The sequence below is a fragment of the Sinohyriopsis cumingii genome, chromosome 10 (assembly GCF_028554795.1).
Source record: "Sinohyriopsis cumingii isolate HCF-2022 chromosome 10, ASM2855479v2, whole genome shotgun sequence".
NCBI classification, from domain to species: domain Eukaryota; kingdom Metazoa; phylum Mollusca; class Bivalvia; order Unionida; family Unionidae; genus Sinohyriopsis; species Sinohyriopsis cumingii.
Genome location: NC_142970.1, coordinates 85,164,700 through 85,192,129, shown reverse-complemented (window position 1 = coordinate 85,192,129; position 27,430 = coordinate 85,164,700). Strand labels below are relative to the sequence as shown.

The following is a 27,430-nucleotide window of genomic DNA, read 5'->3' as shown; positions in this document are numbered from 1 at the left end:
CTTGCTACTTTTTATGGTCTCAGAAACGCATTCCGATTTTATTACTTTCATCCAAAGTTTCCTTTTGTTCACGCTTATTTGGAAGAAGATGGAAATGCATTGATTTAAGTTGCATGTTCCATTTTCAAGTGTAAAAGGTTAGAGACTATAGGTTTCATATCTCATCTTAAAAAGTGTTTTAATGAAATATCAATGCAAAGCACAGCACTGAATTTTTTACTAAAATATAACTGCAATAGAAATATGTGTAAAAGATAGTCGTAGAGCAAATTTTATTTTTTTGTTTCATTAAAAAATAAGATTGTGAAGATACAACCATCCGTGTTATCAATATTGATGACCAGACACTGTATACATGCGACAGTTTACCCTCAATAAGTTAACTTTGTATTGTACATGTGAAAAACTATATAAATTAGACAGGTAAACTTTCATGCAATGCCTCAGTTGTAGTGGCTGATCAAATTAATCGGTGATACATAAACTATGATTCTAATAGTGGTCAGATTATTAGTCCATGGTTACTTAAAGTCTGTGACTTTCATTCAGTAAAATAGGGATTCTAGGGGTGAACAATGATGATTGCTTCTCGAGACGATTTAAGAACAATGAATTTTTTTTTTAAATACCCGTTTCACCATCTTGTCTAAGGTTGAGCATATTATGTTATGTCATCCATCCATTCCAAATTTCATTTCCAAAATAACGAGTTCTGGAGCAACAGCCATTACAAAACTTTATAAGTCACTTAAATCTGGGACAAGGAAGAAACTTCTGATATCCTCCCAGGAAGAAACTTACTGATGTCAAGGTCAAAGGTCAAATTATATAAAAAGAAAGAAATGATTTTTTAATTAATATATTGTATTCTTTTTTATATTATATTAACCAAGACTTTCTCAATGGCTTGCATTGAGACAAAGAAGATGCCTATTCATTGTAGAGTTATAAAAAGTCAAATATTGGTGTCACAGGGACTGAAGGAAGGAAAAATAATTTATACAAAACCTAAGTCTGATATTAAATTCCTTGACTCAACTCTGTTGTAGATGGCCTGCACTTGAGATCAGACACTAGTTAAACAAAGGTCAAAGTGAGGAAGCATAATGGTTCTACAAAACAGCATGTCCTAAGCCATAAACCATGACCAGACTTTGTGACTGGCTTTTCTTTGAGACATGAAGGTGCATACTGATTTTGGGGTCAGTAGTATCAAGGTCACTGAGACTGAAAGACCACAGTTTTCTGCACAATTATTTGCCATGTCAGGAATATAATGTACTGTTTATGGTAGTCTTGTTATCAAGTCATACCTTTCTCTACCTCTACTTAGATATCACAGAAAAGTTCTTTTTTACATCATTTTATTTAAAATTCCCTTTCACAGGGGGCAACTTTTAATTGTCAAGATCCCTGAGTGTATTTTCTGCATGATAATTATTTTTCATACTAATAAAGTGCTGTAGAGGCAAGCAATGTAATCTCTGATTACACACTTGTTTATTTAATTGAAAATACTCATATTTCAATCACAGTTTGGGGTGTAGGGTTGTTCAAAGAAGCGACATTGTACACATCTGATTTCCTTTCTAAAAGAAGAACACAAGATATACTAATCTGTCATTTATTTCGCAAACAATTATAAAATTATATCAATACATTCTGATTCGAATAAAAAGTCACAAGTCATAAGTTAACATGATTAATATCTCTCACTCTCACATACTCCACACACAAATACATCATAATACTTACTGTGATTTATTATGATCAAATATTTAAATGCAACAGCTAACCATAGTAACTTAAATTCCATAATTAACCATGATCAAATATTATCAATGCCATAGCTTGTCATTATCATCTGAATTCCACAATCATTCATGATCAAATATTTTCAATGCCATAGCTTGTCATTATCATCTGAATTCCACAATTATTCATGATCAAATATTTTCAATGCCATAGCTTGTCATTATCATCTGAATTCCACAATTATTCATGATCAAATATTTTCAATGCCATAGCTTGTCATTATCATCAGAATTCCGTAATTAATCATGATCAGCTGCCTAATTATATTACTGTCTTGGCAAACCAAGGCAAGAATTATAAAACTTCAATACACAGATATGTAAAATATCACTGGCCAATCAAGATAGCTGTAACTCTGGTAAAACAAAAACAAAAAAAAAACAAGCTGGAAACATGTAGATAAAACAAGGATCTCCTGTCAATATGATGCCATTGACTAAAGCTTGGTTCTGCATGTGATAGCAATGTTCCAAGTGAAACAAAAGACAAAATTTAGGGCAAATTTTGTCAGAAAATGTTACAGATCAAATATGATCTACCATAAACTAGCTAACTAATTGAGCTGAGATCACCAAACCCTGCTATTGCATAATGTGCAAGCAGTTTGTTAAGAACAACCAGTAGAACAAACAACATAGATTCTGATATGTCAGTGCATTATACCATGGCAGATCAGTGTCTATATTGTTTTCAGTTTGACTAGACTTATAAGCGAGTATATATAGCAAATTTACTTAATATAAAACCTAATACCTAGATTCAGTCTATGAAAGCCTTTAGAAGTTACTGAGCAGAAACAAAATTCATGACAGATTAATTAACATTTGGAACTTGACATGAAAGGATGGACATGTGACTTGACATGAAGGGATGGACTTGACATGAAGAGATGGACATGTGACTTGACATGAAGGGATGGACATGTGACTTGACATGAAGGGATCATCATGTGACTTGACATGAAGGGATGGCCATGTGTTACGACATGAAGGGGGGATCAACAAGTGACTTGAATAGAATTGATGGAAATGGGACTTGAATGATGGGTCCGGATATGAATTGATGGACACAATGAGACTTTTATGATGGGACTTCACTAATAAACAGGTTCCATTCGATAGATGTAACCTTTAATTTAGTATCAACTTCACCTTGGAATGAATGTGAGGTCAAGCTTAATGGTAATCATCCATGCATGACTTCTCATCTTCACCATTGTTTGAAGAAGTCAGTTTTGATGTTAAAAGCTGTATGGTTAATCCTAATAGCACCTAGCTAATGTAGTCATATTTATTGCCCTATATGAAAGACAAAAGATTTAAAAAAGAAAACGGAAATGGAAAAGATTAAATCAGTATCTAGTGCTAAAAAAATTGCGACCAAAACTATATGGTATAGTCCTTGTTGTGTTCCTGTATTTTCCCCAAGCACCAAATGGAATAATCACAGCAGTCACATTGTCCTCTGAGCCAAATTGTAGAGCCTGATCGGTAACGAGTGTTGCAGCCTCAGAAGGAATGGCACTACTGATAATTATATCGCAGATCTCCTGGTCGCTAAGGACATAACTCAAGCCATCTGTCATCAAAACCAGAAAAGCATCCTTCCCATGCTTAACCTAAAAGAAAAGTTTTATTTTCTCATAAAATTTGCTGATTTATACTCTGTCTTAAAGTCTGGCCAAAACTAAAGAAGAGGACCAAGTGGGCTTGGTTTTGCTCACTTGGCTTGCAGAACTTAAAGGACCATTTTATTAAACAGGTTTATGTAGAATTTTAAGAATATAACCTTTGTAAACTATTTCCCAAACTTTATATTGTGTTGATTTTAGCTGATTTACAATATCCTGATAATAAATATGTCTCAAGATAAAGGCATAGCTATCATAAACAAAAATATATTAGCATATTGGGTGCATTGTTTCTACATAAATAAGCAGAAAAACTTAAAGGTACTGAAGCTCTACTGACTTAAAAGAATTTCCAGAAATTCAAAATAGAAACAATTCTTTAAACTGCTGAGTGTTGAAACCTTGTCTGATATTTTTAATCATCCATCCTAGGAGTAACAGTATCAAGACTTTCAAAATGGCCAACATGGTGGCCATATTGCAGGCCAGATTGACAGCATTTTAATTTAGAACAATTATTTATTTTATAGTTTTATTTTTTTAAATATAAGAATTTTATCTTACATAATAATTTCACTTAGATAAACTGTCTAAAAAAAAATGGTGTAAAAATTCATATGGTAATATGACAGGTGAAAACAAAATGCAAGAAACTTAGTATTATATATATTGGTATGTATTTCCTTGTTCAAACATTATTACTTTACAAATTTAAATGCACCAATATCATGAAGTGAAATGAGATATTTAATTTACATTAACCAATATTGGGGCCCCGAGTGGCCGAGTGGTCTAAAGCGCTCTTCGTTACGGATCACTGCCATCTCACCTCTGTCTGCGGCGGTTCGAGTCTAAGATTCAGCCAATGTGGGTATGTGAGAAAGCTTGCCAGTAGCTTCTCGAGGGTCGGTGGTTCTTTCCGGGGTTTTCCCGGGTTCTTCCTCCACCATTAATACTGGCCGCCATGTATAGCCTATCGTGTGCTGAAAAATGGCGTTAAACCCCACAACAACAACAACATTAACCAATATTAATGCCATGTGTATAACTGGTGTTTTGTTTACACCCACCCTTAGACAAATACATTCTATGAACTTTTTTTAAATCATTGTTGTTATACTGCATTTTGGCATATAACAGCTTTGGATAGTCATTATCTCCCCATGTTTTCACTGGTAGGACAAAAATGTAACAAAATGTATACCTCAATAGATCTGATATAAGGATGAGCCACAACTCCAAATTTTTTAAGCTCCACATCTCCAAGGCTGCGGGTCATATTCAGTCGTCCATTCACCAGGAGTGTTCCCAGACTATTCTCAACCACAGTTCCACCATACTCTTTTATCCTCGTTGCTTCATTTGTATCCTGGGCCTCATGGTCATGGCTGCAGTGGAAAAAGACTCCAATATGGCGATATATCCTATACCAGTCACAATGGCTTTTTGTAATCTTCTAAACAAGGGGTGCACAATCCGTGGCCCTCAGGACAAATTAAAACAACACAGAAATCTGGCCCGTGAACAGTGATTATATCAAAGAAATTAGTGTTTTGCGGCCCTCGAGTGGTCTTAGAAAATGCAATCTGGCCCTTGGCCGAAAAAGGTTGTGCACCCCTGTTCTAAACTACGATAGGCTGATATGAATGATGTGAATGAAAGGATTGAGGTTGCTCAGGTGTCTGACTGGTGTAAGAGTGCCTTTTGCCTTTGGAACTAAAGACAGTCCTGAATATAAACCAGCTGAAGTGAATGACCATCCTTTCTGGACAAGTTTTTAATTTCTAGCTTCAGAAACTCTGCTTGAACAGGTTTTTCAGGACTTTTAAAGCTGAATGGATCCTGTTTAATGGCACAGGTGCAATGAATGTGATGTTAAGGCTCTCTGAAACCACTTTTTGGTAGAATCATGAAGTAGGTTTTTGCAAAAGTGAGTTTGATTAATGCATTGTTTCTGATTTTACATTACATTTTGACAGACTTTCCTCTGGAAAAAGTTTGATATGCTGCATGCATCAACAATTTCTCTAAAATATATTTTTCAGAAAACCAAGTCTAATTATTTCATTGTTACTGGGTTGTTTTTGCAGAGCTTCTTTAAGTAACGATTAGATATACTGTTTAATATTTCAATGAATATTACCAACCTGAGCCTTTTGGCCTGCCCCTCTCTACTCAAAACTGCACGACTGTCTCCCACGTTGCCCACTACTAATTCAATGCTATTACGCAGCAAACATACAGTGGCAGTTGTTCCCATCATATTCAGGTCCTGATCTGAAACAACAAGAAAATGAAACGTTGAACCAAAACTTAAATGTTATCCAGAAGGCAGATTTCAGAAGGACCACAAAATATTGATAATCTAAGATCTAAAGCTGAATACAAGTCAGAACAATTTTGTTTAGTGCATACACAATTTTAAGTTTTATTGTTTCATTTAATTTTTCTGCAGTAAGCAAGATTCTGTATTTCATACCTCTACCATTTACTTCATTTTGATATATTGTACACATAATAAAGGAAGTTTTATAAACAAAGCTGTTGTCCTGTTATAATACTGGATAAATATTTCACATCAGATGATTAAATTACAGATGAAATATGCTGAACTAAGAATCTATGATAGCCTAATACTCAGGGCCCCTCTAAATCCAGATTTGACCCCTACCATGGTTTAAGTAAGATGCCCATTGGGCTTGTGAAAGTGTTATTTAATTTGGCCAACAAAATCTAGGGAATGCCAATGAAATGCAGCATTTTCATTTTTAAGTTTTAAGTTTGTAGATTCATCCATTTTATCGAGATCATGGGCTTTAACTGTATCAGAAACTATAAACTAAAAATAGCACTGCTTGTCTTTTATTAATAATAATATACTGTTCCTTGCTCACACAGACTGGGTAATACAACACAGTAGATATATAAGCAGTAGTTTTACAATTATGTTATGCTAGAGGATTAGCAACCATTAAAAATGTCCAATAAAATGCTTTTCAACGTAAACGGACAGACATAATTACACAGTACTTAAATCTATTCATATCAAGTAGGTTATAGCCACTGATTCTTTTGATATGTAATGCGTGTTTCCTGTCACTGTATCACATCACATCCACAAGTTTAGAGTGTTATGAAATGAACTAATTACGAAACTTGAAGGTACAGGGTACTTTCATTAGCAATTGATATTGCTGTCCAGCTTCATTTCTGTTTCCAACTTGATGAAATCCCAGTAAAAAAACACTGACCCATGGGAAGCTTTCACACATATCTACAATGGCTAAGCCCAAGATTCAAACCCATGTGGACAGAGGAGAGATGGCTGTGATCGATAAAGGAGTTCGCTTTAGACACACTGACCATTTTGGGCTACCATAAAACTGAAGGCAATAGTAACTGGAAGAAGGGATGTATACCACAATTAATAAGAATTCCAAATTTAAAATTGCCAAAAATCACACTAACAGTGAACCACTCTACAGCAGAATGTGAATGATGAATGATCCTCAAGAACTTTATCAAAAATACATGAATAAGGATCCAACAATTTTTTAATTTGTCTCAGGATAATTTTTTGCTTTATAATGTATGTAATTACTTTTTATCTCCAAATCAGAGATACACCGTTCCCTCGATAACTCGCGATCCCGCTTATAACGCAGTGTCCGTCTTGGATCCCTATTTTTTCCGGAGAAAATGTATTTAATATATCTTAAAAATATGCTGAACATGAAAAAAATACGATAAGAATTGACAAATTAAACCTTGATACATTGCTCGTTTTATCATCGAAAATGGTGATTAATACCCGTAAAAATATAATCCATATTTTGAAATTTGCAAGTTCTAACGAAGAAATAATTTCAGAGATCTCGAAAACACTTAATTATGCATATTTGGACGCCAATTTTTGATCTGGGACGCAGAAAATCACTGAGGCGGGAGTCCTCCGTACGCATGTAATAGGTGCGCGGGAAAATTCAAAGATTTGCTGGTCCTGTTTCAGCCACCTGCTTTCTGGGGAAAATGTGTTGATCAGTTAACTGTGCTGATATTTACAATGACAGAATTCAGTGACTGAAAGACTCTTTGATGTACTGTTGCCATTTTATAAGAGTACATTAAAGAAAAAAAAGGACATGATGCAACAGCTAGGCGGCTAGTTCAAAGGCTTTGACTAGCGGCCGAGTGAGAAAATGTACTGATATTTAGTGATTGAATTCAGAGGCAGAAAGACCCAGTTTTAAAATCCTAGCGAGACCCCTGTTTAAAGATATATATTATGTAACTTTTTATGATAAATAGTTGTCAGTATACTGTAAATAAACAGTTTGGTGAAATAGCGATCAATGAAATCTTCTGGTAAATGCTAACAGGTGGCAACAGAGAATGAAATAAACACCAATTAAACGTCTTCCTGTGTGAAAGTCACGTTCTAATCCTTTAATTCCGTTTCAGTGTAAACATTATAATCACAACATATTCTGTTCATTGAAAACATGAAAAGAGTCAATCGACCGTCACATCGAAACCCGTGAGTACTTCTGTGAGAACCTAATTACATGTACATGCCGGCTTTGTTTTGATCAACAACTTGGGGAAGTGTTTGTTGCATTAAAAAAAATCGATTACAAGAGACCTCGGGTGCTGGATTAAGGGTCTTGGAGCTGCCTTTGACGTAAAGCAAAACAGTAACAGAGACAACGACGATGATAGTGACTTCGAATGTTTCAGTGAAACTGATGTCATTAATGCCGAGGCTGTTTGGGAGAAATTCGTACAGACTCATGGTCCTGAGATGGGCATTTCTCTTGATGATATGAAGGAGTGGATTTGTGCTGACAATGATTGCCCCACAGCCGAATACATGTCAGATGAAACTATAATTATTTCTATAGCGAACAAATTTGCAGCAGAAGACGATTCTAACTGGAGTAACACAAGTGTTGAAAGTGATGCAGACGCAGATGTTGCACCCCCCACCCCCATGCACAGGAAGCAATCAAATATTTTGATATTGCCATAAGGTGGCTGGACACCCAAAAATGTTGACTACGTAAAGCTCATGCAGTTGAGAAATCTGAGGGATTTTGCTCGGCGGCAGAGAAACCAAGGAGTAACACACACAAAAAAAAACAACTGATTTTTTCAAAAAGGGAATTAATATTTGTCAAACGTGGCACAAACGGCAAGTATTATCTTGTTCTAATTTACGTTGTTTTAAATTTGTAGACCAATTAAATATGTCTGTACTGATTAACCCTTGTTTTTTCTTTTGTTTTCCATTTTACTTCTATCACATTCAAAAATATTTATCTATCTATCGTTCGATCGACACTGTTTCTCGAAAAGAGTCGATCTTTTGTATATAAAAAATCGTCTAATTTGGATCAAACAATAAAACTAGAATCTATCCAATTCAACATAAAAATTAGTGACGTAGTACAAAATGTGTGAAGTGGTACACATGTTAAGCGAACGGAAACCACGTGGAATAATGTTTTCGATGATCGCCTCAATATACTGTAATTTATCCTGAAATTAATGTTGTCCTATGAGGAAATAATAAAGTACACCGTTATGAAGAGATATTTATTAACATTTAATCTCAGAACGATTATAAAGTGAGCATTCAACAGTATAATCTGCCCCCCCCCCCCTTATTTCTCCGTTATGTCGTCAATCACTTTATTGGTTTTGGGCTTATTTTATAGGTCCCTCGATAACTCGCGCCTCACTTATAGTGCAGTCGATATTTCTGGACCCCGATGTGCGCAAGTTATCGAGGGAGTGGTGTATTTGGAAACGTTTTTTTTTAATCCCTGGCCCCTGCTGAACTCCCCCTTCCATTTCCAATTCATTTTAGTGAGAAACTGTTTTAAAAAAAGGGCATGCTTATTAACATCAACTCTGCTGAACCAGTCACTAAGGAGGATATTTACATGTATTGAGCAAATGGACTCTAGTGAATATCAGGAACTGGAGAAAAACATTGCTACAAGTGAAACGGAATCAAAATGGTGTTGCTTGAAAACACTGTAAAACATAAATCATTTTGGTACCAAGTACATGTTTACATCCACACCTGAAGAATGCATCAGTTTTAGGAAAATAAAATCAAATATAATTAAGAATTTGGTCGGAAAGATCATATAATATTTTTCTCCTGAAGTAAATTTGTTTGAGAGACAAATACACAATGCAACTATCTAATTTAAAGCATTTAAAATAAAACAAATTTAAAATTTAGTTAACGCATAGCAGTTTCAATTGTCAAAATATCAGTAAAATAATTTGACCAATTTGGGCAAGCACAATGCAAGTCAGGGCAAGTGATTTTCTGAGTCACATTCCCTGAAGAAGAGCGATCAGCAATGAATACTACTAAAACATTCCATATTTTCCTTCACCCTAGTTGCTGTATAACTCAGTTACTATGGCTTTCAAGATTCATCAAGATGACATCACTGGGACACAACAGTATACATTAAAAGATACAAAAAATGTAAGGACAGCGATGATTCAAGCCCAATAAATTCAAAACCTGAGAAAATTTTCAAACATTGTTTATCATTGTTGTAAAATAAAAATGATTTAGAAGTATTCCAGTCCATTGAAGAAACAAAAAATGTCATTGGTTGTGATAAATTTAAGCAGCAACATCCCACATAAATACCATTAACAAGTCTTTGCAATTCTGCCATCCAGGGCCATGTAAGAATGACATATCATGTGACCAATTGTGTGTATTGCATAGAGAGCTCACTGCAACCGTAAAAATAATTTACAGTTAAAAACCCATTACTCCTTCCATAGTGGAAGTCATCGTTACAGGATGAAATATTTGGATAAAGTTTACTATAGTATCAATACAGGACCTGCATACATCCAGTGAGGGATAACTTGATTCTGAGTGGGCTATAGGAATTTGTAGCAACTTTTGCAAGAATCGTGTGAATTTTCAGATGGAATAATGTGAACAGCCATGTATTATCTGACAATTATAATCTTTAAATTAACACCACCATTGACTAAAAAGTATTAAAACTTGTTTTTCCTCTTTGAAGGAAAAATTGACGCAAAAGTTAACCTTTTACATTTGTTAATACCTTGTTTTGAAACATAAATTAAAACTGCATCATCAAATCAAAATGAACCTAACTTTCAGGAAAAATGACAGGCTCAATGTGGACTATTTCACTCAAATCGCACTAACATTTTATCCCTTTTTATCTCATGCTTGAACTTAACAAAATCATCAGGGTATTTAGTGGTCTAATGTCAGTGGATATATGGTCATAGTTACACATTCTTTTATTTCATTAAAAATAATTACAATGTAAATTGAAAATGAAATTAAAAACATAAAGCATGCTGCACAATTCTAATGTTAGCATATAAAACTTTCAACAAATGACAATAAGAATAACAGTGTCACAACTTACCTGTAGGAGTGTCTCACCTGTATTATAGTATGCCAAATGGCGAGCAATCACATTGTTGAGATTAACAAAGGAACGGTCAAGCACTTTCGACAAGTCATTTGTCTGTGTCAATTCAAAATATAGATGGTCTTCCATATGTTGACAAGCATAGTCGACAATGTCCAATCCACCATGTCCATCAAATATTCCAAAGTATAAAATATCTGGTGTCAGCTGTTTCACTATCCAACGATCTTCGTTAATTTTACGTCTACCAATCAAACTAGCTGTTCCAACTTCTTCAAGTGGGATCCTGGGGATTAGCTTTCCCTTTTCAATGCTTTTATCTACCAGAATGGGCATATCAAGACGATTGTTCCATGACCCAAGGGTATCGAAATTTACACCTTTCTGATGTGAGCCTTTGTTCTCTGGGTCAGACAGAACACTGCTGTAAGGCACAGTGCTTATTTGGACCGGTCGATGATGCATTGCACATATTTCATTTGATGTTCCTGGTGCCTGGCACTGCAGAGGCAATATTTTTCCATTAGTACAGCTGAGAAGTCTTGTACTCTGAGGACAAGACTGCTTCAACAACCGCTGACAGATTTTTGTACAGAGGATGTTCTTCCCTAGATTCATCAGGCTGGTTCTTTGCTGATGTTATCAAAATGTACTGAAAAAAACAACAAAATATCTCACAAAAACCGTGAAATCATATTAAACAATTAAAAAAATTCTATGGAAGAAAGAAACTCTGGAGCAGCGCTCCAAGTAGCCATAACATTATTTTAGCATGAGCATAACTTGTCTAAAAATTGTATGGGATTTTTCAAATTTTAAGTTTCCTGGCCCTAATGATTTAGTTGTCTTTGATGTCATGGGCTGAAATCAATTGAAGGGGGAATTAATAGCATCAGAGGACAAGAAGTGTCGGTGTTAGTTAAAGCATATTAAAGAATAATTATAAAAGAGAGTAACTATTTTTAGATACATACAGTGTACCTAGATTTTACAGACCTGTCAACAGCCATCATTAGCCTCAACCTCAGACCAGCCAGTAAAAATGAAAATTCCCTACACCATTTCTCTTCATACAGCCTGGCCTCAAATTCACTGATAAATGGTCTCAACCTTTGTTTTTCTTCCGTTAAAAGTTATTATGAATCAAACCTTTACCACATCTCTGTTTAGTTGACTGACACTCCATGTCTGCACTTCTCTAGATCCGAATCATTATCTGAAGTTGATCACGACATGTATTACACTGCCACTTATAGGATGCAAGCCAAACCAGTCAAATATAAAGATGGTGATTTAGTCTACGAACCATCAGCCTTACAATCAAAACTGGATGATGCTGCAGATTAAATTATATCTGCCTAATCTTTGTAGCATAAAAAGTGGTTGTCGTTGTTGTATGGCTTGACGACATTTTTTCATCACAAGATAGGCTATACATGGCAGCCAGAATAAATGGTGGAGGAAGCACCCAGAAAAACACCAGAAAGAACCACTGACCCACAAAAATCTACTGCTAAGCTTTCTCATGTACTCACACTGGCTGAGCCCGAGACTCAAACCCACAGAGGTGAGATAGTAGTGATCCTTAATGGTAAGCACTTTATACCACTCGACCACTCTGTGCCCCATAAAAAATGGTATAGATACTCATAATTAGAAAGTGTTTATTCTATGCTGGGGCTGCTACACTAGGATTCTGAAGGCCACCAATGGCCAGTGGGCTGACAATTTTCATTCATCATTTCAGAATTCAGTCAAAAATGTTGCCATTTTAGATGCAGCTTGGAACAATGATCTGAGGTAAAATACAAGTCATACAGATCATGTAGGCACTCAGTAACAAGTGCCATTTTTTTTTACAAATTTTATTACACATACATTTAAATGGTAATTATTTACCTTATTTTGAATCCTCATACATCTGTAGTCCTTTGCAATGTAATTATTTACATGCCTAGAGAAGTACATACAGCAAAATATGTTAAATTAGGTGGACATTTTTGGACAAGGTCTACCTACAGGCATAAATTGAGTTAAAAAAACAAACAAAATCTTAATTTTACGATAAAGTGGACATTTATACAAAGGAGTCAGATCATACAAATGTGTTTTCATTCATTATATTAAATGTATTACGAAATTTTGGTATAATTTTTGGTGTGTAAATGTAGTTTCGAGGTTATACTCAGACTTTATAAATTAAATTTTCATGTTTAATATAGGTGAAAAGGAGGTAAGATTTAAATTAATTGAGGAAGAAAAAAAACAATTCATGGCATTTATTGTAAAAATCAATCTGAATACTGACATTATAATGAACAATCAATCTGTACCATATCACTTTAGTTTTCTAAAAATAATCATTAATAGTTTGTAAGAAGACGTGCCACTCTCCCTGATTTCACAATTTAATACTACTTATTAACTGTATAATATTGCTCAAAATTCGTCAGAATTATTAAGAAAATATAAAGATTTTGACATCCAAAATTGAATGCTGCAGCATACACAATGTACACCATAGAGGTGTAGATTTACTGTAATAATACATAAATTAGTGGAAAGAATCCCCAATATGAGACAGTAAAGGAGGAATTTGTGAATGACACCCTTTGTAGAGTTGTGGAAATATTCAATACAAGTTATATTTGTTTATTTTTTTTCCATTAATTTTAAAGATATGAAACTGATCATTAAATTCTTAAGTGGCAACTGTTGTTTACTAAACTGTGATTTCAGATCAACATATATATACATGTATAAGAACACTGTAGTGATTATGCACTATTAGTTTTAAGTGTAAGATATAACTTCAACTTCTACAGATATCTTGTTATTAAGGTATCTCATGCAAAATGGGGGGGGGGGGGCTTAAAAAAGGTACCACTGGCTTACAAGGTACCCAAAACAATGAAAACGTTGAATATTCACAAATCATTTCTACAGTACACTATGTAAGATTATGATATATGCAAATTTCAGCCTGCTAGAACTATAAGGTCAAAATGATGCAATAAAAGACCAATATTAAAATGGTGGACAGTGCATGCATTTGAATGTATGCTGAGAATTTATTTACAAAGATAATACAGATCAGTTCCATTTTGAATTCTGCACACACACACACACACACACAATGTACGCATAAAAGTTAAAACATTAAACTGTAAGAGCAACATATAATTTCAACATGTGTATGACTCAAGAATATATTTCATAAAAACATGAGCAGGGGCACTTGATAAAATGGCACAGATAGTCTTCAGAAATATTGGAAACTTCCGAAAGTTTATTTGTATAGCTGAATGTTCACCTAACATGTCAATATTACCATGTGTAAGAAATATGCACATTTCAGTCTGATAACATGAGGTTAATATTTGGCAAAAAGTGACCAAGACCAATATTAAAAATAGTGTTTGAATGCTTCCTGTGAATTTATCTGAAAGAAATATCATGAAGATGGGTTATTTTTCTAATTCAGCATGCTAAAATTATGCAGAAAACATTCATTTTTTTCTTTATTCTAAAATTCATAAAAAAAAATTTATCTCCTTTTGCTAACTCAACATGTTATTGTTGCAATGATGCATGCATCATTACGATTCGTTTGAATGAGAAAGGGGGAAGTGCTTTATAACTCTGCCTCATTATAACTGAAATGTGCAGGTACAATTTTAGCTGTCATATTCAATAGTCATCAAAATAAAAAGCAAGGGTACATCTTTTAAAAAAACTTAACTTTTTTTTAACAAATATACTCCAACGCTGTATTATTGCTGGCTGTATATTATCGCGGCAAACAGGATTTTCACATTAAGTTTGGACATGTGCCATCTGTATGTAAAGCAGCAGCCAGTAAGGACACAAATATCTTATAGAGCAATTTCCTCTAAAATGTCAACATTTTTTATAAGTTTACAATGAAAAGAATGTACATATCCTTTTTGTAAAGTGCAAGCAAATACGCTGATCATCATATACAAAACTCCAGTCAAACTTGCTATACCTGCATTAGCTTTGATTATTCTGTGTATCGTCTAATGTCTGATAATTACAAGTCATATACTGATACAGGTAGTTACATACATGTCCTTCAAAGGTTATGCTAGGAATTTCATTCCATGGTAGCCAATATGGACCTAAATTGACAAAACATTGCTTATGATCCTACTTATCCTACATAAATAGGGAAGCAATAAAAGTTAAACTATTTTTAAACTCAGTAATATTTTGGTATTAATAATAATATTCACAATAGATTTGTTTGTATATATGGGTTTCTCTGCCCACAATGCACTTAAAATTCAGACAAAGTGTTACATATGTTTCATATTTTTAATTTTCACTGTTATCATGGATTTCAGCTTAAATGACAGAAGTGTACTCAATTTAGTCACTAAATCCTTTATTTTAGTGGTAATATTAAGCCAGTGCAAGCGTGGACATTCCATCTTATCACTAAGTTGAAATTTATGTTCATTATAATATTAGTCCTACAACGTAAGGCACATCACCCGATATTTTTGTTCAGGGTGTATGTGTGATGGCACTTAAACAGAAACAACATGTACTATGTCTTAAATTGTAGGACTATTATAATATGTACATGCTACTCTATACGTAAATTGTAACAATGCGGCAATAACAGACCGATTTTAATATGTACCAATAACAATATTAAGTACTGCGATAAGATAGTCCTACATGTAAGACCTCGACGCTGATATTTACAATGCTGTCGGGCATTTCTGCACAATTAAAATTTCCGTCTCCAATACTGAAGCAAAACGCACATATAATTCGACAGATTGATGAAAATAAAATACAGCAGTGCTTACCATTTTAAAAGAGGCAATTGTAACCAGAATATTTTGTTCAAAATATCAATTTTGGACACAGGGGATACCACCCCATTGTTTTCATGACTCACGAATTGTCGGTCTATTCTGCGCACAGGATTGAAAAGATGTATTCTTTATCCATCGGGCTATTGAAATGAAATACATTACTTTGGACTGTTTCTGTCAGCAGTTCAGTCAAGTAATTAGGCCAGGTTTATAGCTAGTTTTACAAAATTCAAGGTAAAAATGCTAACAAATGGCAAGAGATATTAGGCAAACTAAACCAATCTTGTAAAAATGTTAGTAAAGTTCAACATTTTATAAAAAAAAATAAGCTATTATGTGGAAGAGAAACAAAAATAAATAGGATGTAATGTGTTTACGACATCCTGTTGATGGGGAAAAAATGACTAAAGAATTTAGAAACAGACTATACGCCAGGAAATTTCTGAGAATATATGTTCTAGTGGCACTGTGACACGTTGGGTAGCAGATGATTCTGTACATGTGGAACAACTTCTTGCAAAATTGGAAACTTGGATTAAATTGCAGTATTGTTTTAAGGTATACATTTCCCTCTTTTATATAATGTATTTATTTGTATGATTCTAAAAGATACATAGTAAATCAGATTTTCTGGGTTACCGATTCAAGAAGCTCATGGAGTGGGTCTTCATGCTGACAGTTAGAAATCACATTTTCATATGCATTTCAAGTTGAAATGCGCGATATTTGTGTACACTTTATGAATATTACTTTCCTTAAGTAAAGTATGAATGTTCTTGTTTCAAAATGGATTTCTGAACAAAAATAACATGATTTAATGTTTACAGAAATGATCCTTGCGAAGAATTAGCTGACATGGTGGTATGTTTTGTGCGTCAGCACTAAAACAAAAATAGCATGTGCTGTGTCTTACCACAGGAATCTGATGTTTTATCAATAAAGTATGGCAAAATCTCTGACAACATGAAATCACCTTATTGGTAATATAAATGAACACTGATACTCCTTCGTGAGAAGTAAAGTTTGTTGTTTTATTGTCAGCAATGGCACGTACAAAGCAAACCTAGCAAGCAAGTGGGACAAAGGGTGCCAAAAAGGCGACAACTGCTCGGAAATCCAAGGCAAACTAAAGAAGAATACTACTACTCTAAAATGGACTAAAAATCAAGAAACAGTATATGTAAAGTATAAAATCTGCCATTTGTACAACAATTACAAAACTGAAAATTTTTCAAGATACAAATTGACTCAACGACATTCACATGTTGCATGTGCAAAGCTCAAATGTCGAGACATAGGGAAGTAACAGAAATGGAGAAATATTTTCACACCAGGAGAATTGATACAATAGAAGGAGCTTTCTTACAATATACATACAAACAAGGGGCACAAGAAACAGATATGAGAGAAGGTGAACCTGGAAAAAACCTTACAGATTCTCTAAACAGAAAAGGGGAAGATGCCTATATCATAAGACCTAATGGAAACGAATCCATACTGCCATATGGGGAATTAGACTGTGGAAACTTCATCATAAACATAAGGGAACCATAACCTTTTATAAAGGATTTTTAAAACAAGACAGCAGAGTTTCACTTATCAGAAATTCCATTCGAAATTCCACTTGAAGCCACAGTAGAGAAATTTGAAAAGTTCCAAATAAAAGTGAAATGGGCAAGAATGGATACACATCCCAATTTTCCCATTAAGAATGGAGTAAGGATTCTGGAGATAGAGAAAGACAAACTAAAGACAATAAAGAAAGCCTTCTTTCTGCATGGTTTCCTTGTGCTATCATGGTACAAGGGTTGTATATTTCAGAGAAAATGTTGTTGTAGTAGGGTTTAATGCCATTTTTCAGCACACGATAGGCTACACATGGCAGCCAGTATTAATGGTGGAGGAAGAACCCGGGAAATCCCCAGAAAGAACCACCGACCCTCGAGAAGCTACTGGCAAGCTTTCTCACATACCCACATTGGCCAAATCCGAGACTCGAACCCACACAGACAGAGGTGAGATGGTAGTGATCCGTAACATAGCGCTTTAGACCACTCGAGGCCCCCCAGAGAAAATGTAGTGCGGAAAAGTAGGTCACACTCCCTGGAAAAGCCCGACAAAAAAAATTCTATCCGATACACTACAAGTAACAGAGAACCCACTACATCCAGACAAAATGAAATGAGGGAACAAGAAGAAGACACACAGGTACCAAAACCGAAACCAAGGAACAGGAAACATATACAGCAGACAAAACAAAAAGAGACACAAAAGCACACAAATAAGCCACTAACAACCCAGGCACTCAACGAGAAACAAACTAAAGATAAACAACAGGGTCATAAAGACAGAGAGCAAAAATCACCTGAACTGAGGACAAAAGAACAGGAACAGACAGAACAAGCAAACCCAAAGAAAACAAAAAAGAAAATACAACAGAATGTGCAAACAGATAAATCACAAGCATCTGATAATAGTGAAAGGAAAATTAGAGACGAGTACAAACAAACTTTTTACACAAACGGATTTTGCAATAGAGACACTGAATTTGAAGAAAACTTCATATATACACTGCTGTCGGGCATTTCTGCGCACCTAAGGTTTTCGTTTCCAATATTGAAGCAAAATGCATACTGAATTCGAGCGATTGACAAAAATAAAATACAGCAATGCTTACCATTTGAAAAGATGCAATTGTCACCAGAATATTCTGTTCAAAATATTAATTTTGGACGCAGAGGATACCACCCCCCTGTTTTCCTGACTCGCGATATGTCGGCCTATTCTGCGCACAGCTTTGAAAAGATGCAATATATATCTATCGTGCTATAGAAATGAAATGTATTACTTTGGACTGTCTTTGTCAGCAGTTCAGTCGAGTAATTAGGTCAGGTTTATAGCTAGTTTTACAAAATTCAACATACAAATGCCAATAAATGGCAAGAGATATTAAGGTAACTAAACCGATCTTGTAAAAATGTTAGGAAAGTTCAACATTTTATGAAAAATAATCTATTACGTGGAAGAGAAACAACAATGAATAGGATGTAATGTGTTTACAATGTCTTGTTGATGGGGAAAAATTACTACAGAATTTAAAAACAGACTATACACCGGTGAATTTGTTATGAATTTATGTTCTAGAGGCAAGTAGACACGTTGAGTAGCAGACAATTTTGTATGTGTGGGACAACTTTTTGCAAAATTGGAAACTTGGATTAAAATACAGTTTTGTTTTAAGGTACACATTTCCATCTTTTATATAACGTATTTATTTGTATGATTCTAAAAGATCAAATTTTCTGGGTTACGGGTTCAAGAAGGTCATGGAATTGGTCTTCATGTTGCCATTTAGAAATCACGTTTTAATGTGCATTTCGAGTCTAAATTTGGTATATTTTTGTACACTTTATGAATATCGCTTTCCTTAATTAAAGTACGACCGTTCTTTCTTGATACAAAATTGATTTTTGAACCAAAATAACACGTGATCCAATATTTACAGAAATTAGGTATCATTGCGCAGAATTACCCGACGCGCAGAATATTCGAAATATTATCAAACACTTATAGCAGAGAAATATGTACAGAGAAACTAACTGAAAATAGCATTAAAACACACAAATAAGCCTTCGTGCAATGTATACGTGTATGCCTTCGGGTAAACAAAACAAAAACGAGGGGGCCAACTCGAATTGTCTGCAAAGATCAGACGGGGATCCCCTTTCCAAAGAAAGAGTAAAAGTATAAATAAACACTTTTATTACCGATAAGGTGATATCATGTTGTCAGAGATTTCGCCGCACTTTGCTGATAAAACGTCGGACTCCTGTGGTCTTACATTGTAGGACTACCCGATAATACAGCGTTCCAGGCAACCCATTTATTCTTTTCTTTACTTCAAGGAAACATAAAGAAAATAAAACTTATCCGTGTAACACAGAACATTATGGAGTTGAAAGAGCACAGGCAAAAAGTCTTAAAAGGAAAAACAGCATACTTGATCTTTCTGGACTTAATTCACCTGTTCTCTTCGAATTTCCTGTCCATAATCTAGAGCCTTGAAAGATTATAGTCTGGTGTCCTTAACTATCTCGACTACTCATTGCGAAAAGTAACGGACTAGAAAACGTTCAGGGAACCAGACTAAAAAGCCAATTTAATCAATAATAATATGTTCGGACCTCTCCGCCAATATTCGGAAAATCACCGCTGAAATAGCAAATCGGCTTAAAATCAAATCTTCACTGTCCTTTGTCCTTCAAGTAGGAGAGTGGAGATCTGATTTTAATGAGATTGCTGAAAAAGACAAAATGCTGGCAAGGTCGCTTATATAGCAATGCTATTGTCACGACAAAATTGAAATCACCAAGGGTGTTTGTTATTTTATTATTTTTTTTTTTTTGGGGGGGGGGGATTTGTTGTTGTTGTTTTGTTTTGATATTTTGTTGTTCTTCTTGTTGTTTTGTTGGGTTTTTTGGTTGAGAAGAGAAGAGGTTTTTGGGGGTGTGCAGAAACTATTGCTGTTGTGTTTCCTCATTTTTAAATTTATCCTCATAAAGTTACTAACGAAAAGGACTTGTTCCATTAAGTTCAGTTCAGAGGGTCAGTGGTGGCATTGGGGTTCTTACACAAAGTCATCGGAAAACAGTCAGGAGAATACTACATACGTCGCCATCGGGATTAAGGTCCGGTCTTTTTCAAAACCGATTTAATCTATTTAGCAATGTGGGAATGTGGACTACATAAAGATTTATCTACTTCCGAAATGTAAGAATCTGACAATGTGCAAAACTACACACCTCCAAAACTGTTGGCATGACAACGGAATTTAACATAAAGTAAAAATACGTGTTGATACTGAAGGACGATATGTGGGTCTGACGTCACGTGCTCTATAAAAATTTAGTTTTGCTGCATACAAATCTTTCCGGAACAAATAGTTATACTCTTTAGACACACACCGGTAATTGGTAACGGCTATATCTAGCGCGAAATTCAAAATAGCCAGAGGATATATGGTTGTGCTATTCCACGTGGGATTTGCTCCGGAAACATAATGTACACGTCACGAAAGAACCATTCAGCCGACGTTAGCTCCATAGCCGCGAGAAATACCGCGTGTGTGCATCCAAAATTTGCTGCAAATATTTGCAGCTTTAAATGAATAGGTGACATCAGGCCCTAAATTGAAAACTAATATCATCACGGGTGAGGGGCTGATTTATCGGCCGGCCTAGTATGTATGGAGCATATAGCCAGATAACAGTGGCGCTTATTTAGCGCTGATTGTGTGTTTGGTGTCTGTGTCCGTGTGTGTGGGTGGGTCGGGTCCTACTAAATAAACACCACAAAGATGCTTCCGCTCCTTCCTTCCTTCCTCCTTCCTTCGGAGCTTCCGAGTGCTAAATAACGCCTGTGCCAGGTGTCTCTTGAACAACAATGGAATCTTTCAGATCAGCATCGTATGAGTTAACCCCATTTTATTTACAAATTGTTTCCGTTTATCACATTCGTCCCCGTTTTTTATGTATTGAACCTTTTCAAATATCTTTTTGAAACTTACCATGCATTTGTATCATAACCAATGTCTGTATTTACCTTTAGAATTATCTCACCGTGTTTAAGAAACTTTATTTAAATTTTATATTGGCGGAATCGTTTGATGTATCTTCATGAAGCATGGTATACACTTCTCTGGTCAGAATTGTTAAGGTTTATAGTTTTGTGGGCTTAACACCGTTTTCAGCACATGTTAGGCCAGTATAACTGGTGGAGGAAGACCCACGAAAGAACCACTGGCCCATATGAATGTACTGACAAGTTTTCACACATATCAACATTAGCCGAGCCCGAGATTCGAACCCATGTGGACAGAGATGAGATGGCCATGATTAATAAACGCATGCGCCTTAGACAACTATGCCACCAGAGATCAAACTTTTGACGTTATCTCAATATTGAACAGCTGAGTACGTTTGTTTCCCCGTTTTCTCCGTAATGATAATATATTTCGAACAGTTTAAGATATGGTATACATTTAAATCGTGACAAAAGTTTATGTCATATATAAGAAAGAGCGTTGTCATAGTATTACTTTTATAGTTAGGGTGGGCATGAGGTGTGGATCAATGTATTCCTTAATCATTGACTTACAGATAGTTTGACTTGCTTGTAGCCGATTTATTGTGCAAAATAATGTATGTAGATAGCCAAATCTATATCAAGCGCCAAATTTAACAATGTCTATATTTTGTGTCTAGATAGCATCGCCCTGCGAATTTATATTTAGGCGAAATACTCTTTCACCAATTTCGTCTGTCTTTTCTCTTTCTCCAGTTGCAACAGCAACTGCATTTTTTTCTTCTTCTTTATCTTTCTGAAGTTCCAGCTTCCTGAACTCCAATTCCATCTTGTATTTAAGTCTTATTCCTTTACTTTTATGTCAAAGTCTGATACAGACTTACTGATCGAAACCAAAGCACGTTTATCCGAAACTTTCTCTTCTACCAAGTGCTGGACCACAATATTTTTTATTGCTTGCTTCGTTATGAAAGCCTTTTCCTCAGAAAGATCATTTTTTTTCTTCTGGAAAGTTGAATTAATTAATCTTTCTTGAAAAGGTCTAATTGGTCCTGCGCAGGACTTGTAAGAAAGATTTCCACTTTGATAACATTTTAGAAAAAGCTTGCCAATTTCACTAAAGAATTCAAATTTTTTAAACAATACTTGGTTATTTTAAAAGACTTTAAAAAACTAGTCGAATTCAAATTTTAAAAAATAAGATTTCTGAAATATTTAAGCCAAAATTCAAATATCCGGGGCGAGCATCCAATTTCTTATGTTACGTATTTAGGCTCTAATAAACAAAAAAAAATTTTTAAAAAAAAAAAAAAAAAGTGAAAACAACACGCTTTGAAATATTTAATGAATAATGCATTTCCCTGGAAAACGAATGTAAACAAAATGAAGAAAAAAGTAGAACTTACCGTTTTAAGAATCAAATTAAAACAAATATCCAAAAATTAGATTTTAGAGGTCCTAGTAATGAAATTTTCTAATGATTTCAAGTTCGAGTCCCGACAAAATTCCTAACCGGAAGGCGATGTCGTATACTTTAGCTTTCAAAGTACAGATGTGTCTAAGGTTCTTTGTTGATTCACAAACCATATTCCGGTGTTTGGATTTACGAATAAAATTTAAATAAATGTCTTTGTCCAAGAATTCGGGGGCCTCGAGTTGCCGAGTGGTCTAAAGCGCTCACCGTTACGAATCGCTCCATCTCACTCTGTCTGTGTGGGTTCGAGTCTCGGGTTCGGCCAATTTTGGTATGTGAGAAAGCTCGCCAGTAGCTTCTTGTGGGTCGGTGATTCTTTCCGGGGTTTTCCCGGGTTCTTTCTGCACCGTTAATAGTGGCCGCCATGTATAGCCTATCTTGTGCTGAAAAATGGCATTAAACGCCATGTATAGCCTATCTTGTGCTGAAAAATGGCATTAAACCCTACAACAACAAAAATTGTCCAAGAATTCTGTATGAGCACTCAAATATTTATAAAAAAAGAATTAATCTTTTAGAATCCAAATGATTTAAACAGAAATTAAAATGTAACTCCAAACTGGTCTGTACAACGAAACACTTCCCAGTGTCCAAGGTAAAAGCGCAAACGAACTAATTTCTCTATAAACGTCGGTATTAAACCTGACTACTGCGCAATTCCGATAAAACCTGAATTCGAAATAGAGACTGTCTACAGTTAAAGTCGCGTATGACCTTTATAAAAAACCAATCATTTTACTCAGATAATAAAATAAAAGTAGAAAATGGTTTTCTTGTCGCAATGAGGTCTAAATCACGGTCGGAAACTAAGTCCAAAAATAGAAACAGTGTTTCTATTATTAGGTGTTTATAAAAAGAGTCAGGTCAAACTGAATTGTCTATATATAAAAAAATGCCAAATCAAGTAAAATAAGATTACATTACTTTGACATGTAATGAAATTAAAAAGAAAAGATTTTAAAATTGACAAACAATTAAATTAAATCAATTATAAATTAAATCAGATATACATAACAACTACAATTTTGAATAGGCATCGAGGTCTGTGAGTGATAATACATAACGAATCCGATACCGGTGTTCCAAAATCTTTTGTATATACAACATCAATAGCATTGTCGGCTGAAGATACAATTGAGTTTAAAGCATTTCCCATTTCTCAATACGGTTTCGTTGTTGTCGTTTCTGTTTAACATGAGAAGTTTTCATTGTATATACGTGATGGGTTCTGAACGCGGTGTTGAGGTTATGGAATAAAGTGTTGAACCAACAACCTGGCGGATGCGAACATTGATGATAAGTTAGTCACACTTGTCGATGAATATATGCGTCAGAGTGCTGTTTGCAGACCGTTGTATACGCTCAAATATAATGATGTCAAGCATCAAATAGAACTTGACCGTTAGGACCACATTAAAGTGTCAATACCAATTTGTAGTCAGCTTTGAGAAATAACATTTCTACATGAAAATGGTCAATCGTTGTCTGCACCATCCGGTGAGAAAATGCTCAGTCATTGCATCTACAACGCTTTAGTGTAATTCACAGATGCATCCACCGCGATTATGTTGACCGTAAATTAGGTTAAACCAACTTGGCTAACAGCAAAGGAGAAAGCTGATCGACTGATATTCACCAAGAATGCACTTGTCCATATACCAGTTTTTGGACAACGGCCAGAGGGATCGCTTCATTCAGTGGTATAATGAGCACAGTCCTAAATGAATGTTGTCTTGGGCCATCAGAACGCACTATCGCCAGAAATGTAAATATTTCCGAATCAAATATTTTCCAGATTGTATGACATTCGCGCCAATTAAAAGGATAATTCTTTAGAAGTGCGTGTGCGTGTTGTATCGGGGGTTGATAATTTTCGTCAGGTCATGTCAGTGTTCATGCAATTGTACCACGAGATTGTATTATTAATAGAGGAACTATGACAGGCTCTCAATGTTACCTAAGCGAAACAACAGTTGAGAGATGAAATCATCAAGAGAATCGAGGTCGTCGTAAAATACAAGCTCGCATATTTGTTTCTTGAAGTCATTTGTGGTCCTTCCGCAGCAGAAACTTTTGTTCTTGGTGTGGCTAGAATCACAGCAACAATAATCATCGTAGGTGTACCAATCAGCATTTTTGGAGTGGAAATATTGATAGTAACCTCTATCTCTGGCGGTGCTAGCATGTTAATTTCGATACGGTTACATTCACGACTACGTGTCTATTCAGAACTGCTTACAGCAGCAAAAAGCAGTCTCAACATGATTAGTAAACTGTATTCAGTGGTCATCTGGGATACTATAGTTAGCCTGTCCGAATTCGAGACAGTGTTGGCGGAAATGAAAATCAACGACAATTCCTGCGGTTACGGCTTTACAAACAATGGAAGCCGAGTAAGATCAACGGTTTTGATAAAATCTGCATCAATTGTAATCACACAATAAGCTTTAAACAATGGCGACTGTTCTGAATCAGCATTGGCAACAGCAAACAGCGTTTCCGCCCGACCCAACGATGGACCGGTCAAAAAGCATATATAAAATGAAATGTATACACTCGCTACAACCGGGCTATCCGACATGCGCAGAGAGTGGACGCGTGCGCTGGCCGGTAAAAATGGTCCTACATAAACAGAACGTAAGTAAACACTTCATGTAGAAAAAAGGAGCCTGTTTAACACACACACACACACACACACACACACACACACACACACACTGTTTCGCAGGATTATCAGGTATGTGAAGGGATTAACTTCTCTGTTCAAGTGGATAATATTCTCACGCTTTGTTTTAATATAGCTATGCAGATAGATTGATCCTTTCTGACCTCATACCTATATACTATTTTTTTGGATTTTTTTTTTTACTAAGCCGGTAAATAAAAACTATTCCCTGTCCCCTGCCCCTGGGACATCGTGTATTATGTCCCACCCAGTCACATTATCCTGACAATAGGCTAACCAGTCCTAACACTAGCCTCTTAATGCTGAGCGCCTAGCGTTACAGTTGTTAGTACCATTCTTATAAGTCTTTGGTATGACTCGGCCGAGGTTCGAACCCGCGACCTCCCGTATCCGAGGTGGACGCTCTAACCACTAGGGCACCAGTGCGGTCGATCTAAGTTGAACTGAGCACTAGTGTTAACTCCTCCACTGATTTTATTTTAATTCTGCATGCCATTTGTATCCTTTATTGAAACACAATTTGGTTACAAAAGACATATTCCGTTTGCCCTGCTCTAAGATTCGTGCGCCAATGCGTTATTCAGTTCACCCATACCATTAAGTCCTATGACATGTAGTTCAGTCGATTGAAACATAACAGGCTTCGACAGGTTCTGATATCTTCACCTTGTGAAATAGTCTGCACAGGTCTGCTAATCACGTTAGTTGTCTACACCTGTATTGAAACCAGATACCGCTGTACAAGTGTGATACTTGACTGCAGACATGGCGTTTTGACCTTATATTCCGATAGGAAAATTACTCAGCTTTGATAATACTGTACAAGGAATTTATAGCGTTTTCACCCACACCCACCCATCCACCCACCCACACACACACACACACACACACACACACACACACATATAAGGGCCTGTATGAATGAAAATCAATATTCTGTTCTGCTGGCTAAAATCGCTATTTCTAGAAATATTAAACGATAGAAAAATGATGAAGGGAAGAAAGAAAAAAAGAATTTAAGAGTTAGAGGGTGTGTCATACGTTTGTAATGCATGAAACCTAGAAGGAAATGTTCAGTAAAACGTAAGATGACACATGCAATACGAAACGCTTCTATATAACGCGCATCAAGCAATAAGCCAGCATACGATCATACGATGCATGTTATAAACGATCAATTATAGTATATAATATATGGCAAATAGTTCAAGGAAGATGTAATGTAATAGGCTAAAACATAATTTGAAAACAGTTCAGAAGTGTAAAGCAAAAATTTAAATCTTCATAAAATTAATTTTATATATATATATATATATATATATATATATATATATATATATATATATATATATATATATATATATATACAAGATAAATTTGCAAGTAATTTGGACACGAAACTAAGGTACCAACTGAATTAGTCTATATTTTGTTTCAAAAGAAAGAAAATGAGAAAGGAGCCAGATTTCATATGATACGACAAATGTCATATATTTGATAGATTCAGCAACCTAGTTGTTTATGGATGATCTCGTTATGATACTGATTTGCACAACAGAACAGAAAATTTGAGTTTTCTTCTACAATGTTCTCTTCAAATAAATAGCAGATACTCTTCACCAACTGAAATAATATTGTTAAAATCGTATGAAAGGATTTTTATTGGGCAAATGTTTTATTACAGAGATATTTAACTAATGTTTACACCTATCAAGCATTTCTAATGTTTAATTTCTAGTGTAGTGTACTTTTAAAGATTACAATTTACAAATGCTTTCTACATTTATTCCTCTTCACCGTTACTATTGGGTGGGTACTATTGGAGGCCTCAGTTTCTATGTTGAATGAAGTCAGCAAAATTGTTTAAACTAGGCCTGCACATAGTCCTAATTTTAAGTAATTACGTGTGTCTATTTAGAGGAATTTGCCCATTTGCCC

The 27,430-nt window shown here is 35.2% G+C and overlaps 1 protein-coding gene across 2 annotated transcripts; it reads right to left on the bottom strand.

The window, feature by feature from the left end:
• Nucleotides 1-1,610: 1,610 nt before the first annotated feature.
• On the bottom strand, nt 1,611-19,834 carry LOC149790503 (protein phosphatase 1K, mitochondrial-like). 2 transcript variants are annotated; one of them, XM_089972548.1, is made up of 5 exons: nt 19,750-19,834; nt 10,911-11,551; nt 5,593-5,722; nt 4,650-4,833; nt 1,611-3,433 (listed from the first exon to the last, which is right to left on the bottom strand). In XM_089972548.1, exons 2-5 carry the CDS (start codon nt 11,515-11,517, stop codon nt 3,167-3,169), a joined length of 1,188 nt encoding a protein of 395 aa, XP_089828674.1. In that variant the 5' UTR covers nt 11,518-11,551; nt 19,750-19,834; the 3' UTR covers nt 1,611-3,166. The 2 variants fall into 2 exon arrangements, with proteins under 2 accessions (XP_089828674.1, XP_089828675.1); XM_089972549.1 differs by lacking the exon at nt 19,750-19,834 and adding an exon at nt 19,517-19,670.
• Between the last annotated feature and the right edge of the window lie 7,596 nt (nt 19,835-27,430).